The sequence below is a fragment of the Oratosquilla oratoria genome, chromosome 36, assembly GCF_046742065.1.
Source record: "Oratosquilla oratoria isolate Oo_2021 chromosome 36, ASM4674206v1, whole genome shotgun sequence".
Lineage (NCBI taxonomy): Eukaryota > Metazoa > Arthropoda > Malacostraca > Stomatopoda > Squillidae > Oratosquilla > Oratosquilla oratoria.
In genome coordinates, this window is record NC_134812.1 from 40,776,749 (window position 1) to 40,792,454 (window position 15,706).

The following is a 15,706-nucleotide window of genomic DNA, read 5'->3' on the forward strand; positions in this document are numbered from 1 at the left end:
AATTTACATTCTACCTCTACCTCCACTCCTCCCTTTATTCACACTCAGGTGTCTAAAACTATCCACTTCCTCCAGTCTCCCTTAATACTCACTTCCAGTCTGCTGCCACTTTCTCCCCATGTATGTCTCATCACCTTACTTTGCCCCACATTTATCTTCAACTTCCTTCTTTTGCACACCTTCCCAAACTCTGTCACTAATTTTCTCAATCCCTCCTCTGATCCTGCCACAGGCACAGTGTTGTCAGCAAACAAAAACTAGCCTATCTCCCATTTTTCTCCATTTTCTTTAACCATCATCCCCGACCCATTACCCTTGCATTTACCTCTTGCATCACCCCATCCATGTATAAATTGAGCAGCCAAGGCAACATAACACACCCCTGCCAAAGTCCCACTTTTACCTTAAACCACTCACTCTCCCCATTTCTGATTCTAACACCGGCTCTACTACTCATGTAAAAACTCTTGATTGCTCTTAACAGCTTTCCTCCTACCCCATATCTCTGCAATACCTCCCACAATGCCTTCCTGTCTACACTGTCATGAGCCTTTTCTAAATCCATGAAAGCCCAAAAAACATCCTTACCTTTTCCTATAGCTTTCTCATATATCTGTCTTTCCACAAAAATCTGATCGACACAACCCCTACCTGTCCTAAACCCACGCTGTTCCTCTCCTAATCCTCTCAATCAAAACTCTCCCATAAACCTTCCCAACTACACTTAACAAACTGATCCCTCTGAAGCTACCACATATATATGCAGTAAAATGGACCGCTCTAAGGAAATTAAAATCAGTAAAGCATTGACATAAATGCACCCCAGATTTTTTCAGTTACACACTACCTGTCAAACGGTAACGTGTCCAGCTCTGAGAAAGTAACAGAGCAAGGGGTCATAGCTACAAAATTAAGAAATCTAGGACATGGCTTGCAGTAAGGCAAAACTTCTTTAGTGACAGAGTGGCAAATTGGTGGAATAAATTACCTGATAATGTGGTCTCATCAAACATGTATAGTTTCCAAAATAATTTAGACAAGCATATGACATAATGTAGGCATCTTTTTATATTTTTAATATTTTTCACATCCTTTGACTTGGCACAATACGGTAAAGAATTATTGACTATTTTGACAAGTAGCCATAATGGCCTGGCATCTTTAAATTTACAAATAATTTCTTACTTTTAGCTAGACATCTCAAAATTGCTCATAACAAGTATGGTCCAATTGGATCTTGATGTGAAGTATACTCTCATATTCTTATCTCCTCACAGTTCTGACTTTCTGATATTTTGGTTTGATTATGTAGATTGTTTGCCAGTTGCCTGGGAGCTGTGGGTATCCTCCAAGAGAGACCTGGAACAATGGATTGATTGATTTATGGTTTTATTTAAACTAAATATAATTGTCTAAATTTAAAATTATCAGTTTGCTATGATATTGACAAGTGGAGTATTTTTCTGATTCAATAAAATTTATGTTAACCAGTGTTTAACTCTTAATTGTAATAGCACTCATTCAGAGGTTAATGGGGATCAAGTTTAATGCATTAAGGAGCTTAAGTTTCTGTTATCTGAAAGAAAATGGCTGGTTTCAGCCATGATAGAATGCCTAAACCCATTGGCAATACTCAACAGGTGAATGGTTATTAACATAGGTTGTTGTTGTTGAATAGCCCATCACACCAGTGGATAACAGCACCAGAGTTGCAAAGGAAGCAGATCACCCTCACAGGCCCGAGAAAAAGGTCCACCTATCCAGATATGTTAAGTTTATGTATTTGCACTGCCAGTGCTAATTGTGTGTTATAAAGTGGCCTGGCAGAACAGACATATGTTTTGCTTATCCTGTGTTGGTGTGCTCCGTGTGTTGTGTGGTTGCCACCATTTGCTTAAGTGTACTCACTGATTCATTAACTTTGTTTTCTGATTTGTGGGAGACGATAAAGAATCCTGTTGGGTTCCTTCGTCTATTAGTGTGGGACAAATGATGGGTACCTGCAAGTGGTGGTCCTGCAAAATGGATATTGGAGAGAATTATCTCCCTGCTTTCCATTTCCAAAATCCATCAACACCCACACCTCTGTCTCAAGGTACAGACCCAAGGGGTAAACACTCGGTTCATGGACACTGCCCAAAAGATCCTTTCAACTTCAACTTTATTTCATATAGAGCTGACAACCAGCAATTGATTCTTGTACTACTACAAGCCAGTGACAATGGAACTATTCCACACTAAAATGACCCTAGCCAACAGACCTAAGTTTCTTCCCAGAGGGATCTATTGGAATGCCCTCGGGTAAGTACCAGCCTCTGCAGGGCTACGAGTTTTCTGTCAGTGAAACTCAAGGCAACATGTATTATTATGTATTGATATAATTGAGAGAAGAAAGATGCTTGTTTTTGTTCTCTGTGGCATTGTAATATGTTCAGAAAGTGATTTGATCATTATTTGTGGTGAAGAGTGGGATTGATTTAATTTTGAGGTGAGATGTGATTTATCTAATAATTTTGCTGCATTTAGTGGTGGTTCTAAATCTGTGGCACATTTACCTCAAAGGGGTATGAGACTCCCATCCACCACCCTTGTTTCCCCCTCACAAGGAGCTAAGATGAGAAGGAAAGGAGTGAAATGGATGGAAGTCGGTGTGTGCCTTTTGACTTGGCTGCCTCCCATATAAAGGGGAAAAAGCCCTTCGGTATATAGACAGATAAGACATGCTGGCCAGTTTAATATTACATTTACAAAGGGACAGACAAATTTATATATGTACATATTTTTATTATTTTACTTTTTTCTGTGTGATTTATTTTGCTTCAGTAATTGAATGAATCTAGTTTCTCCTAGATTTGTACCACTAGTTTCTCCACCAGATTTGTACCACTGATCCATTACATTTTTTTTTCTATTGATATTAATTTCTGACAAGGAAAGATGAGGAAATTTTGTGAGTTGTCTCACAATATAGGAATTGATTATGATGAAAGTTGAAAACAATGACATGAAAAGTAGAAAATTTGTAGTAATGTATGTACCCCCCAAAACACAGTCTTGGACAGAGAGTGATCATTCCAAACTGTTGGAAGTCACAAAAGAATGAACTAACTGATTTACTGAAAGGAGGAGGAAATAGAGTAATTATATGTGATTTTAACTCTAATATGTTAGGAAGAACATACTACTGGATATGACCATTGAATACACATTGACTCAATGGATAAAGGAAAATACCAGATAAAGAAACAATGAGGAACCATCAAGACTAGATTTAATACTTACATCAAGGCCTGAAATTGTGGACAGAATTGATTACAAAAATCTAATAGGTAAGAGTGGCCATGTACTAATAGAGTTCAAACTAAAAGAGCAAATATATTTGAAAAGAAATGAAAAACATAGAAAAGGAAGACTAATGTACAACAAAATGGATTTTGAGAAACTCAGAAAATTCTTTCAAAATGCAAATTGGGAAAACTTCTCAAGTGAAGAAACAAAGATGGAAAAGAAATGGAACATACTAAAAGAAATTTACAATGAGGGAATAAACAAATATGTACCAAAACAGAAGCAAGAAAGGGTATACATAAAGTGCTGGTACAGCAAAAAAAATTAGTGTGGCTAAAGATAGAAGAGACAAAGCTTGGAAAAGATGGAAAAAAAGGTAAAAAAAAAAAAAAAAGTAAGTGGCAACATACATCAAACCAAGAAGTGATTATGTAAAAATACACAGAGATGAATAGAGAAACTATGAAATGTAATAGAAAAATGCAAGCAACAACCTAAATTATTTTACAGGTATGTAAGTGATAAACTAAAAAATAAACAAGAAATAGTAAGACTGTATCAATGGAATTACAAATATATAGATGTAGACATGGCTGAAAATATGAACAAACATTTCAAATCAGTATTTACAATTTAAAGTTCCCAAAACTGTGAGGAAATAGAGAAAGATACCTCTGTGACACAGAAGGAAATCAGAAAATCACATGGTTCTGATGGAATTGCAACTTGGATATTAAAGGAATGCATAGATGAGTTGATGGACAAAATATACAAGATAAATACTCAAAGAAGGAAAGATACCATAGGACTGGAAAATTGCAAATATTGTACCAATATATAAAGGAGGGAACAAGGAAAATCCAACTAACTATAGACTGGTCTCCCTTACAAACACAACAGCAAAAATATGTGAAAAAGCTATCAAAAGTAGATGGATTAAACATCTGGAAGAAAAAAATATACTGAATACAAAACAATTTGGATTTAGGCACGGAAGATCATGTACCACAAACTTGATTTGCTTCGACTCGAGACTAATAGAAATAATACAAGAAAGGGATGGATGGACGGACTTTGCTTTTCTAGATCTACAAAAAGCATTTGATAAAGTACCACAGAAAAAACTAATAAGAAAAATTGAATCAATAGGTGGCATTTAAGGAAAATTATTGGAATGGATGGAAGACTTCTTGACTGGGAGAAAAATTAGGGTAGTAATTAGAGACAAATACTTGACCTGGGAAGAAATGATAAGTGGTGTCATGCAAGGTTTGGTATTGGCTCCAGTCATGTTTGCCATATATATAAATGACATGGATGTGTGAAATGTTACATGAACTTCTTCACAGATGACGCAAAAATACTAAAGAAAGTAAGAACAGAGGAAGGTTGTGAATCACTACAGATAGACCTAGATAAAATCTGGAAATGGAGTCAAAAGTGGGAAGTGAATTTTAGCATCAACAAATGTAGTATAATGGAGTTTGGAAAAAGTAAACGTAGAATATTGAGGAATTGTAAAATTGGTAAAGAAGTCAAAAAAGTGAGCTCAGAAAAGGAACTAGAAGTAATAATCAGCAAAGACATGTCACCAGACAAACATATCAATAAAATAGTCAGAGAAACCTTCAACCAACTAAGATGAGAGTGGCATTTGACCATTTGGATGAGGAAATGGTCAAGAAAATATTAGTTACACTGATAAGACCAAAATTGGAGTATGCTGCAACACTATGGACACCCAGTACTAAAAAGAATATAAAGAAATTAGAATACAAAGAGCAACGACAAAGATGGCACCAACACTCCAAATTGACATACAAAGATTGTTCAAATTGGAACTACCAACTCTGGAACAAAGAAGAGAAAGAGGAGGTCTATTGACTATAGAATCATGAAAGTAATGGAAATTCTAGATAGAGATGATTTATTAAAGTGAGATAATAGAAAAACAAGAGGACATGAAAAGATACTCAAAAAGGATAATTATAGAAGAGGCCTGAAAAAAAATAGCTTCCCACACAAAGCGGTGGATACCTGGAATAAATTTGATGAAGCAACAGTGTGTGCAAATACTATTGTAAGAATTTAAGAACAAACTTGGTGCTGAAAGATACAAAGACAGGTCACTATGAGCATAGCTCCCTTCCCGTATAATACAACTAACTAAATACACACACCAGTGACATGGCACCAGACAAACACATCAACAAAATAATCAGCAAAACTTTAAATTTATTAGATCAATGTTAGTGGCCTTTGGCTACTTGGGCAAAGAAATGGTAAAGAAAATATTAGTTACATTGATAAGACCAAGATTGGAGTATGCTGCAATACTGTGGACACCTGGTACTAAAAAGAACATAAGTTAGAAAGAATTCGCAGAGCAATGACAAAGATGGCACCAGCACTCTCCAAATTGACATACGAACAAAGATTGGACAAACTTGAACTACCAACCCTGGAACAAAAAAGAGAAAGAGATCTACTAACCCTCTATAGAATTATGAAAGGGATGGAAGTTCATGATAGAGATCATTTACTAAAGTGGGATAAAAGAAAAACAAGAGGACATGAAAATAAACTTCAAAGGATAGTTACAGAAGAGTGATAGATATCTGGAACATACTGAATGAGAAAACAGTGAGTGTAAAAACTATACAAGAATTTAATCAAACTAGATGCTGAAAGATACAATAGCTGGTCACTATGAGCATACTCTCTTTGCATAAAATAGAACTAGGTAAATACACATACACAATTGGAATAAGAAAATAAAAAGTTAACTTTTAAGGAAATAGTACAGCAACAAGTGGAAGAAAATGCCAAAGAAACAGTAAATAAAGTAATGAAGGAAAAAGAAAATTGGGTCAGAGACACAGTAGACAAAGTAAAAATGCATTGTAGTTAATGGTATTAAAGAAAAACAGTATGTACTTAGATATCAAAGAGAAAAAGATGAGAAAGAAATTGCAAAAGCAGTTCTGAAAGCGATACAAGAGGAGGGACAGGATATGGACAAAGAGATTGAAGAAGTACATAAGATGGGACAGTACTCTAAAAAAAGAAATATAGGCCACTAAAAATCAAACTAAGGTCTCAAATGATAGCAGAAGTACTATAAAAAACAGCAAAGCTGGCAAATAGTGAAAATTACAAAAGTATATGGGTAAAAAAAATGGGCAATGAGGAAAAAGAGAAAAGACAGAAGGGAAGCAAAAAAAAAAAAAAAAAAAAAAAATGAGAAGAGAACGGAGACAGAAAAGAATGAGTTTTTTGTGGAGAGTGCTGAACCTGAGGCTGAGGAAATTATTTGTTAAAAAAAAATCAAACAATAGAAAAAAAAAAAATGAAAAAAAATGAAAAAATAAAAAATAACATATACCAATATAGATGACACAATTTCAGGATTAAACAAATTAAACAACTATCTGGTGGTAGTAAAACTAGACATAATGGGAATTGTGGAGACTAAATTAAAAAGTCCTCTACCACCAAACACTATGGGACAAGGTCTATACAACTATTGGATGAAAAATAGGAAGGAGAAACAGGGTGGAGGAGTCATGTTGTTGACTAAAAGGTTTGAATGTGACTAAGACAACAGAAGGAAAAAATAATGTGGAACTAATTATGATAAAAGTTGAAAATAGTGACATGAAAAGTAGAAAATTTAGTCATATATGTACCCCTAAAAACAAAGTCTTGGACAGAGAATGAACATTTCAAACTGTTAGAAGACAAATAATGCACTAACTGATTTACTGAAAGGAGGAGGAAACATAGTAATTATGGGTGACTTTAACTCAAAAGAAACTTGTTCGGAAGAAATGACAGTGAATGATGGAGAAGATCTCTGGGGAAACATACTGGATATGACCATCGAATATACAATGACTCAATGAGTAAAGGAAAATAACAGTTATAGAAACAATGAGGAATCGTCGAGACTAGATTTAATATTTACGTCAGAGCCTGAAATTGTGGATAAAATGAAATACAAGACATTGGTTGGGAAGAGTGACCACATACTAATTGAGTTTGAACTAAAAGAAGAAATTTATTTGGAAAGAAACGAGAAACACAGTAAAGGAAGACTAATGTATAACAAAATGGATCTTGGGAAACTCTGAAAACTTTCAAAAAGCGAATTGGGAAAACTTCTTTAATGAAGAAACATGGAAGAGAAATGGATGATATTAAAAGGAATCTATAATAAAGGAGTGGATAAATAAGTAACAAAAAAAAAACTGAAAAGGTGTATATTAAGTGTTGGTACAACAAATAATGTAGTGGGGCAAAAGATAGATGAGACAAAGCTTGGAAAAGATGGAAAAAAGAAAAGAAAAAAACCAAGGAAGTGGCAAATATATATCAAACTAAGAAATGAATAGGTAAAAATATGCAGGGAAGAAAAAAATAAACTATCAAAAAGACATAATAGACAAATATAAGGATCAACCTAAAATATTCTACAGATATGTAAATGGTAAAATAAAAAATAAACAGGAAATAGCGAAACTGCATCAAAGGAATGCGGAATGTAGAAATGGCTGAAATTATGAAGAAATATTTCAAATCTGTATTCACACAATTGGGATGAAGGAAAGGGAGAAAGGTCCCCCCCCCCATGAAAAAAATAATTGTGACACAGAAATAAGGGACAAAATAATAAACCTTGATGTCAGAAAATCACACAGCCTGGATGGAATTGCAAACTGGATACAAAAAGAATGTTTAGATGAACTAACAGACAAAATATATGAGATGATAGATTGCTCACTCAAAGAAGGAAAGGTACCATAAGACTGGAAAATGCCAATATTGTGCCAATATATAAAGGGGGAGATAAAGAAGGCCCAACAAACTATAGACTGGTCTCCCTTACAAGCACAATAGCTAAAATATGTGAAAAAGTCATCAAAAGTAGATGGACTAAACATTTGAAAGAAAATATACTGGATCCAAAACACTTTGGTTTTAGACAGGGAAGATCATGTGCTTGATTTGTGGTTAATAGATATAATGCAAGAACGGTATGGATGGGAAGATTGTGCTTTCCTAGATTTACAAAATGCATTTGAGAAAGTATCACACAAGAAGCTATTAAGAAAACTCGAAGCAACAATTATTGAAATGGATGGAAGATTTCTTGCACAGGAGAAAAATGAGGGTGGTACTTGGAGATAAAAACTCGACCTGGGAAGAAATGATAAGTGGAGTCCCATAAGGTTTAGTATTAGGTCTGATAATGTTTGCTATATATATATAAATGACATGGATGAAGGTATAGAATATTATATGAACTACTTTGCAGACAGTGCAAAACTAGTAAAGGAAGTACAGAAATAGACTGAATCACTACAAAGAGACCTGGACAAAGTCTGGGAATGGAACCAAAAGTGGGAAGTGAACTTCAACATCAAGAAATATAGTATAATAGAGTTAAAGTAAAAAAATATATATATATATATATATATATATATATATATATATATATATATATATATATATATATATATATATATATATATATCAGGACAATATAAAACTGGTACAAAGGAAGTAAAGAAAGCTCCGAAAAGGACCGAGGAGTAATTATCAACAAAGACATGTCCCCAGACAAGCACATGAACAAAATAGTTGGAGAAACCTACAATTTTAAGATCAATAAAGATGGCTTTTAATTACTTGCATGAAGTAATGGTAAAAAAAATATTAGCCACACTGATAAGACCAAAATTGGACTATGCTGTGACACTAAGGACACCCAGCACAAAAAAGAATATAAAGAAATTAGAAAGAATCCAAAGAGTAACAACAAAGATGGCCCCAACACTTTCAAAATTGACATATGAACAAAGATTGTCTAAACAGGAACTACCAATCCTGGAACAAAGAAGAGAAAGAGGAGATCTATTGACCATTTACAGAATCATGAAAGGCATGGAAGTCCTTGACAAAGAAGACTTGTTAAAGTGGGATAAAAGAAAAAAGAGGACATGAAAAAAAAATCAAAAAGAAAAGTTATAGAAGAGATCTAAAAAAAAAAAAAAAAAGTTTTCCACACAGAGTGGTGGATGTCTGGAACAAATTGGACAAAACAGTAGTGTGTGAACCATACAAGAATTTAAGAACAAACTAGATGCTGAGAGATACGAAGACAGGTCACTATGACCATAGCTCCCCTTCACATATAATACAAGATACAACTAGGTAAATACACACTAGGGGCTTCTTCCCTTTTATAAGGTAGATAGCCAAGCCAAAAGCACCCACTCCCATCCACCACCTTTGTTTCCCTCTTAGCTCCTCATGGATGAAGTGTCTCTCTCACCCATTGCCTAGGTCAAAAGCAATGCAGCAATTAATACTGCTTGATAACACACAGTATGGGCAGCAGCTAGATTATAAACTTGAAGCACAGCAAAAGGGTAGAGAGAAGTTTGAAATGGACATTTTTTGCTGCAGAGGAATCTTCCTCCAGCTGAAGGAAATCACCAGGTAGAGTTATTGGAAGAAATTGCAATTTCAGGAAATGTATTGATAATCTCGTAGGAGAAAGCAGCAACGGCTTTTTTTTTTTTTTTTTTTTTTCCAATTCTTTAATTTTTCTTCACTCACACCACTAGTGTGTTGAGTGTATTTTTCATCATCCCAGTGGATGTGCATAATATTTTCATAGATGAATGGTTTGCTTTAGAAGTGTTTTTATTGTATGATTTATTATTATTCTTGACTGTGAAGTGTATTGTTGTATCCACATATCCCAAAAGGTCAAATAACTATTGTACTTAAGAATTATACTAATGTGATGTTAGAATATTTATTTAAAATTCCTACATAATGTAAGTTTGAACTGTGTGCCAAATAAAGTGTTCTAATCCAAGATGTATTACATAAAATGGCTCCTAAACACCACCTTTTTTTTCTTGGTCATAACTTAGTCTGCCTTTCCATTGACTGAGCCCATCCCATTGACATCAGCCGAGGAGGAAAATCATCTTAATCCTAAAGTGCTCACAAACATTCATGTTCATCACAATCATCATTCATCCTTTGACTGATATTATTGTAGGAGAGTGAAGTGTTAATTACTAATATTATAGGGACTGCATAATATATGTCTTGGACTGAATGTAACTACAGCACTTCATTCACAGCTGCCAACAGCCACCACCACAATCACCATCACCATCACTACCAAAAGTTTTGAGCACTGTATGATGAAGTAGTGGTAAGAAATTTTGTATCATGTGCACCCACTGTGCTGTGTCCACCTCTGATGCTGCATCACTACCATCACCACTTCTTACAATTCCTTAAACTCCTCCAACTCTTTCACCTCCTTCAAATTATTTACCACCACCAGTGACTCTGCACAGAAAATGTAAGCATTCTATATTTTCATATTCTATATAGGGTGTTCAGGATAAATTTGACACTTTTTCAGAAAGTAAAGAAAAATGTCCCACACTGTTCCTCTCCTAATCCTCTCTCAGTTAAAATACCCCCATATGATTTCCCAACTACACTCAACAAACTGATACCTCTGAAACTGCTACACTAACATTTGTCCCCTTTTCCCTTGTAAAGCAGAACTATACAGGCTTTCCTCCAGTCCTCTGGCACTCTACCCTCCCTTAGACACACCTTAAACAACCTCACTAGCCAGTCCACTATTACTGTACACCACCCTTCTTCAGACACTCCTCATGACACCCATCAAACCCAAGTGCCTTACCTACTTTCATCATTTTCAAGAGTACTTGCACCTCATCTTTTCTTATGTCTCCACTAATTTTCTCTCCTATCACATTCATTTTCTTAGGACCTTCCACAGCAACCACCAATACCTCCTTATCTTCTTCCACATTCAACAGCTCTCTAAAATACCCTGCCCATCTTCCCCTTACCGCCTACTCTTCTGTTAAGATCTATCCCTCTGCACCTTTTACCTTTTCTTCTCTACTTGACTCACCTCCCTTTCCTCTCTTAACTTCCTTCCAAATTATCTTTTTATTACTTTCAAAAAAATTTCATACTCTTCCCCCATGTGTTTAATCCTACTTTGCAACCAGTCCTGGAATGCTTGCTTCTTCTTTTCTACTCAGTCAAATCAGCCATCCTGAGTCCACTGCTGAACAAAGGCCTCCTTCATAGCATTCCATGATTCACATGACCACGCCATCCTTTGCCACGTCACTCCTGCAAACTTCTCAATCTCGTCTCTCCACCTTCTGTCTGGTCTCCTTCCACGCTTCCCATCTCGCGGCGTGCACTCAGTAACACATTTGCTCCATCACTCATCAGTCGTTCACACTAAATCACCTGCCCAATTCCACTTCCTCTCTTTTACTGCTTCCACAATATCTTTCACTCTAGTCTGCTCTCTCACCCAACTTGCTCTCTTTCGGTCTCTCAGCATTATTCTCATTGTTGATCTCTCCATTCTCCTCTGTGCTGTCCTTAGTTTTGTTTCCATTGCCTTCGTTAGTTTCCAAGTCTCACACCCATAGATTATTGTTGGTAGAATGCACTGATTGTAAACTTTACGTTTCAAACATAAAGATAAAGAGCCTCTCAGGATTTTATTATACTTACCAAACACTTTCCAATCAATTGTAATGCATCTTTTTATTTCATTATCATTATCTTTCATCACTTTCACCATCTGGCCTAAATAATTATACTTTTCAACTTCTTCAAGACTCTCACCATCAATTACAATCTCTTTACTTTGAACTTTCGTGTTGAACATTAATTTGGTTTTACTTTTATTCGTTTTTAAACCTATTTTCAGACTTTCCTTGTTTAGCTCACTCAGCATATCTTGCAAGTCTTCTACTCTTTATGAAATAAGAATAACGTCATCCACAAATCTTAGGTGGTTCAAATATTCGCCATTAATCCTTAAACCTTTCTTTTCCCAACTCAATCTTCTGAAAATATCTTCCAAGCAAGCTGTAAATAGTTTGGGTGAAATTGTATCACCTTGCCATACTCCTTTCTTGATCCTTGATATTTTCTGTATCTTTATGTAGTCAAATTATAGCAGTACCTTTTGCATAAATCTTTTCTTAAACTTTTATGATCTGTTCGTTTGTACCTTGTTTGCGTAGCGAGTTTAGTATTGCTATTTGTTCTACTGAGTCAAAGGCCTTCTCGTAATCTACAAAAAGCTAAACACAGAGGTATATTGTATTCTGTCGTTTTCTCGATTAGTTGGTTTATCGCCTGCAAATGGTCTAGGGTCGAATATCCGCTCCTAAAGCCTGCCTGTTCTCTCGGTTGGTTTCCATCTAAAACTTGACTTAGTCTATTTGTAAGGATCTTAGAGAATACTTTATATACATTTGATAGCAAGCTAATTGGTCGATAGTTACTAAGGTCCTTCTGGTCTCCTTTTTTATAAAGCAAAATCACTATAGCATTGCACCACGCATCAGGAACACTTTCTTGACATAAACACTGGGTGTACAACTCAGCTAATTTAATATGAACCAATTTACCTGCATCTTTCAACAGATCTATCGATATACCATCTTCCCCAGGTGCTTTTTCTCGTTTCATAGTTTTTAGAGCAAATGCTACTTCCTTTGTAATCTTTGGTACACTACAAACATCAACACATGAATTTACTGACTCAACTATGGTCTTTGACAAGTAAAGCTCTTGGTAAAATTCTTCTACTCTTTTTACCATTCTGTCTCTGCATTTAACCACTTCAGTACGGGACTTAAATCTCGCGGGCAGCAGCCAATGCCAGCCGTATGACGTAACGAAATAATATTCGCATCATAAAATATAGTCGCCGCTTATATCGATCGTTCTCTTTCACCCGCGAATTTTGAAAACCACAGAGAATGGGATTCAGGGCACATTTGGGAGAATGTAAAAACACAGGGGCGACTACAATAAATATAATTAAGACGCCGATATGGAAACGTCGCGAATCCACCTGCTCCTCATGACGCCTACGTGTGCGGCACAGTATGGAAGGGGTTAATGATTTCTCCATTTCTTTCAAACATATCATTTGCTGTCTTCCTAAAGCATGTTTGCACTCTGTCCCTTTAATACTTTTACCTTTCCAAATAGTTTCCTCTATTTCATCCAAGTTTCTCTTTCTTTTCTCTGATCTCTGCCTTTTGTTAATAAGCTTGTTTAGTTCTAATCTTTCTATTTCGTCTCTCCTGCTTTTAATTTGCATGGTCCTTCTTCTTTTAATTAGGTCATTTGTAGCTTTGGATTATTTGTTTTCTCTAATGTTTTTTGCACTTCCTACTTTCTCTGCCGATTCCCTAATGATATTCACTAAATTCAAATTAATATCTTCCACGGTGTCCTCATTAGTTCTTTGAGCTTCGAATCTACTTTTTATTTCTAACTGAAACTTCTTATTATTATCCTTAACCTTTGAAAGGCTGATTTTCTTTCTTAAAATTAGTTTTTTTCTCTCGGCTCTGAAATTGAATTTAGCTGTGCAACCTACCATTCTATGGTCACTACCAATGTTGACTATTTATGACCGTAACATTGCTAACGCTTTTGCTCTCATCTCCTAATATGAAGTCTATTTCATTCTTTGTTGTTCCATTTGGACTTCTCCATGTCCATTTACGACCTACATGCTTTTGGAAGAAAGTGTTCATTATTTTCATGTAGTTCTCTGCAAAATTTACTAACATCTCACCCCTGTCATTTCTTTCACCTACTCCAAGCTTACCAATGCACGTCTCATCTCCCATCTTCCCCACTTTAGCATTAAAGTCGCCTATTACCAACGTGTACTTACATTTTTCTTGATTCATTACCTGACTTAAATCATAGAACGACTCAATTTCATTGTCTGAACTCTGTGAAGTTGGTGCATAAACTTGAACTATTTTTAGAGTGTACCTTTTACAGTCTAATCACAATCCAAGCTACCCTGTCTGACAAACTACAGAATTTGACTACGTTACCAGCAACCTCTGTTGATCAAGAATCCTACTCCACTAGATCTTCCTTTGTCCTTACCTCTATAGTAGAACAAGTGGTGACCACCTTGTAATTGTATCAGCTTTTCTTCCGCTCTTCAGACTTCGCTCTGTCCTATGATGTCCCACTTGATGTTGTCTAGTTCTTCCATTAAACTCTCCAGCCTGTGATCTTCTGAGAGACTTCTTACATTGTAAGTATAGATCTTCATTTTCTTCATGTTGTGTAATGTCCAAGACTTGGATCTGCTTGGAGAGTGCTTACTCACATTCGGTGGCACACTGCCGGTAAGCACACGAGGCAATGCAGTTGGACCTTTAGGAGATGATGATCCAACAGGAACGCCCTGTTTTGTTTTTGTTGTGCTGTTCATATTGGCTATGAAGGGGGGTTGGCTGTAATCTCACCTCCGTACCAACTGGTTTCTGGTGAGATATTTCTGGTGTCACCTTATTCATTATATTTGGTGAAGCCTTATATCCATAGGGTACCCAGTGGTCCACACCGTCATTATGATGGTACCCCATATATCTATGAGGAGTTTCCTTGTTCGCCATCAGGGACGTGCCAGTTTGCAGTGGGTCCTGTGACTGTGTGTGTGAGCTGCTCTTTGTCTGATCTTTCTTACAAAACCTGTTTGATATGGGTGACCCTGCAAAGATTTTCTCTCTATCGACATAGCTTTTGTAGTCATTAAGATTCTCAAGCCTATCCACCACGTCAAGGTGTCAACTCTCAGATAGGTCTCTTCTACTACCTTCACTTAAATATCCTACCGCTCACTATCCTTCCTTCTAATCCCTCCCATCCTCCTTGTTCTCCATACCACTTTTGTGCACCTTGTCATCCCCTCCTTAAAACACCCCCATTCCTCCACCCCTACCTCTACTATATCCTTCACTTCCCACACTTCTTTCAGCTCCTGAAACTCATGCTCCTTCTCCTTCTCATTTAAACAGTTTACTCTAAGCACCTTTCTACCTTCTGCTTTTTCCTCTTTCTCCACCTATCCTCCACTATCATTTTTCCACCAAAAAATTATCTTATATAACCCCACTCTCTCCCATAAGAACATGGACACCCAAAACTCATCCTACACTTTTCATGGATACCACTACATAATCCATTAATGCCTTATCAAACACCCTTCCATCCACATCACTCTCCCATGTGTACTTATGCTTGACCCGTTTCCTAAACACTGTGTTAGCTATCATCAACTCTCTAAACACGTAATTCTCCACCATGATTTTTACCTGGCACTCCACACCTCCCAACCATGCCATCTACCTACCCTAGCATTGAGATCTCCCAAAACCACTACATTAACATTCCTTATAAAACTTTTTAATTACATATTTAAATCTGTCAAAAAAGCATCCTTCTCCTTTAGATTCTTCTCACTACCAGATCCATAGGCACTTATAAAGACCCA

At 36.1% G+C, this 15,706-nt stretch overlaps 1 protein-coding gene across 1 annotated transcript in view; it reads left to right on the forward strand.

Annotated features, from left to right (window-relative positions):
• Positions 1–1,678: 1,678 nt before the first annotated feature.
• Positions 1,679–15,706, forward strand: part of LOC143018974 (putative divalent cation/proton antiporter TMEM165) — a gene marked incomplete at its 5' end in the record, with an annotated part of 40,450 nt that continues 26,422 nt past the window's right edge. The window contains 1 exon segment of the mRNA XM_076174648.1: positions 1,679–1,750. Coding sequence (XP_076030763.1) covers positions 1,679–1,750 — 72 coding nt within the window.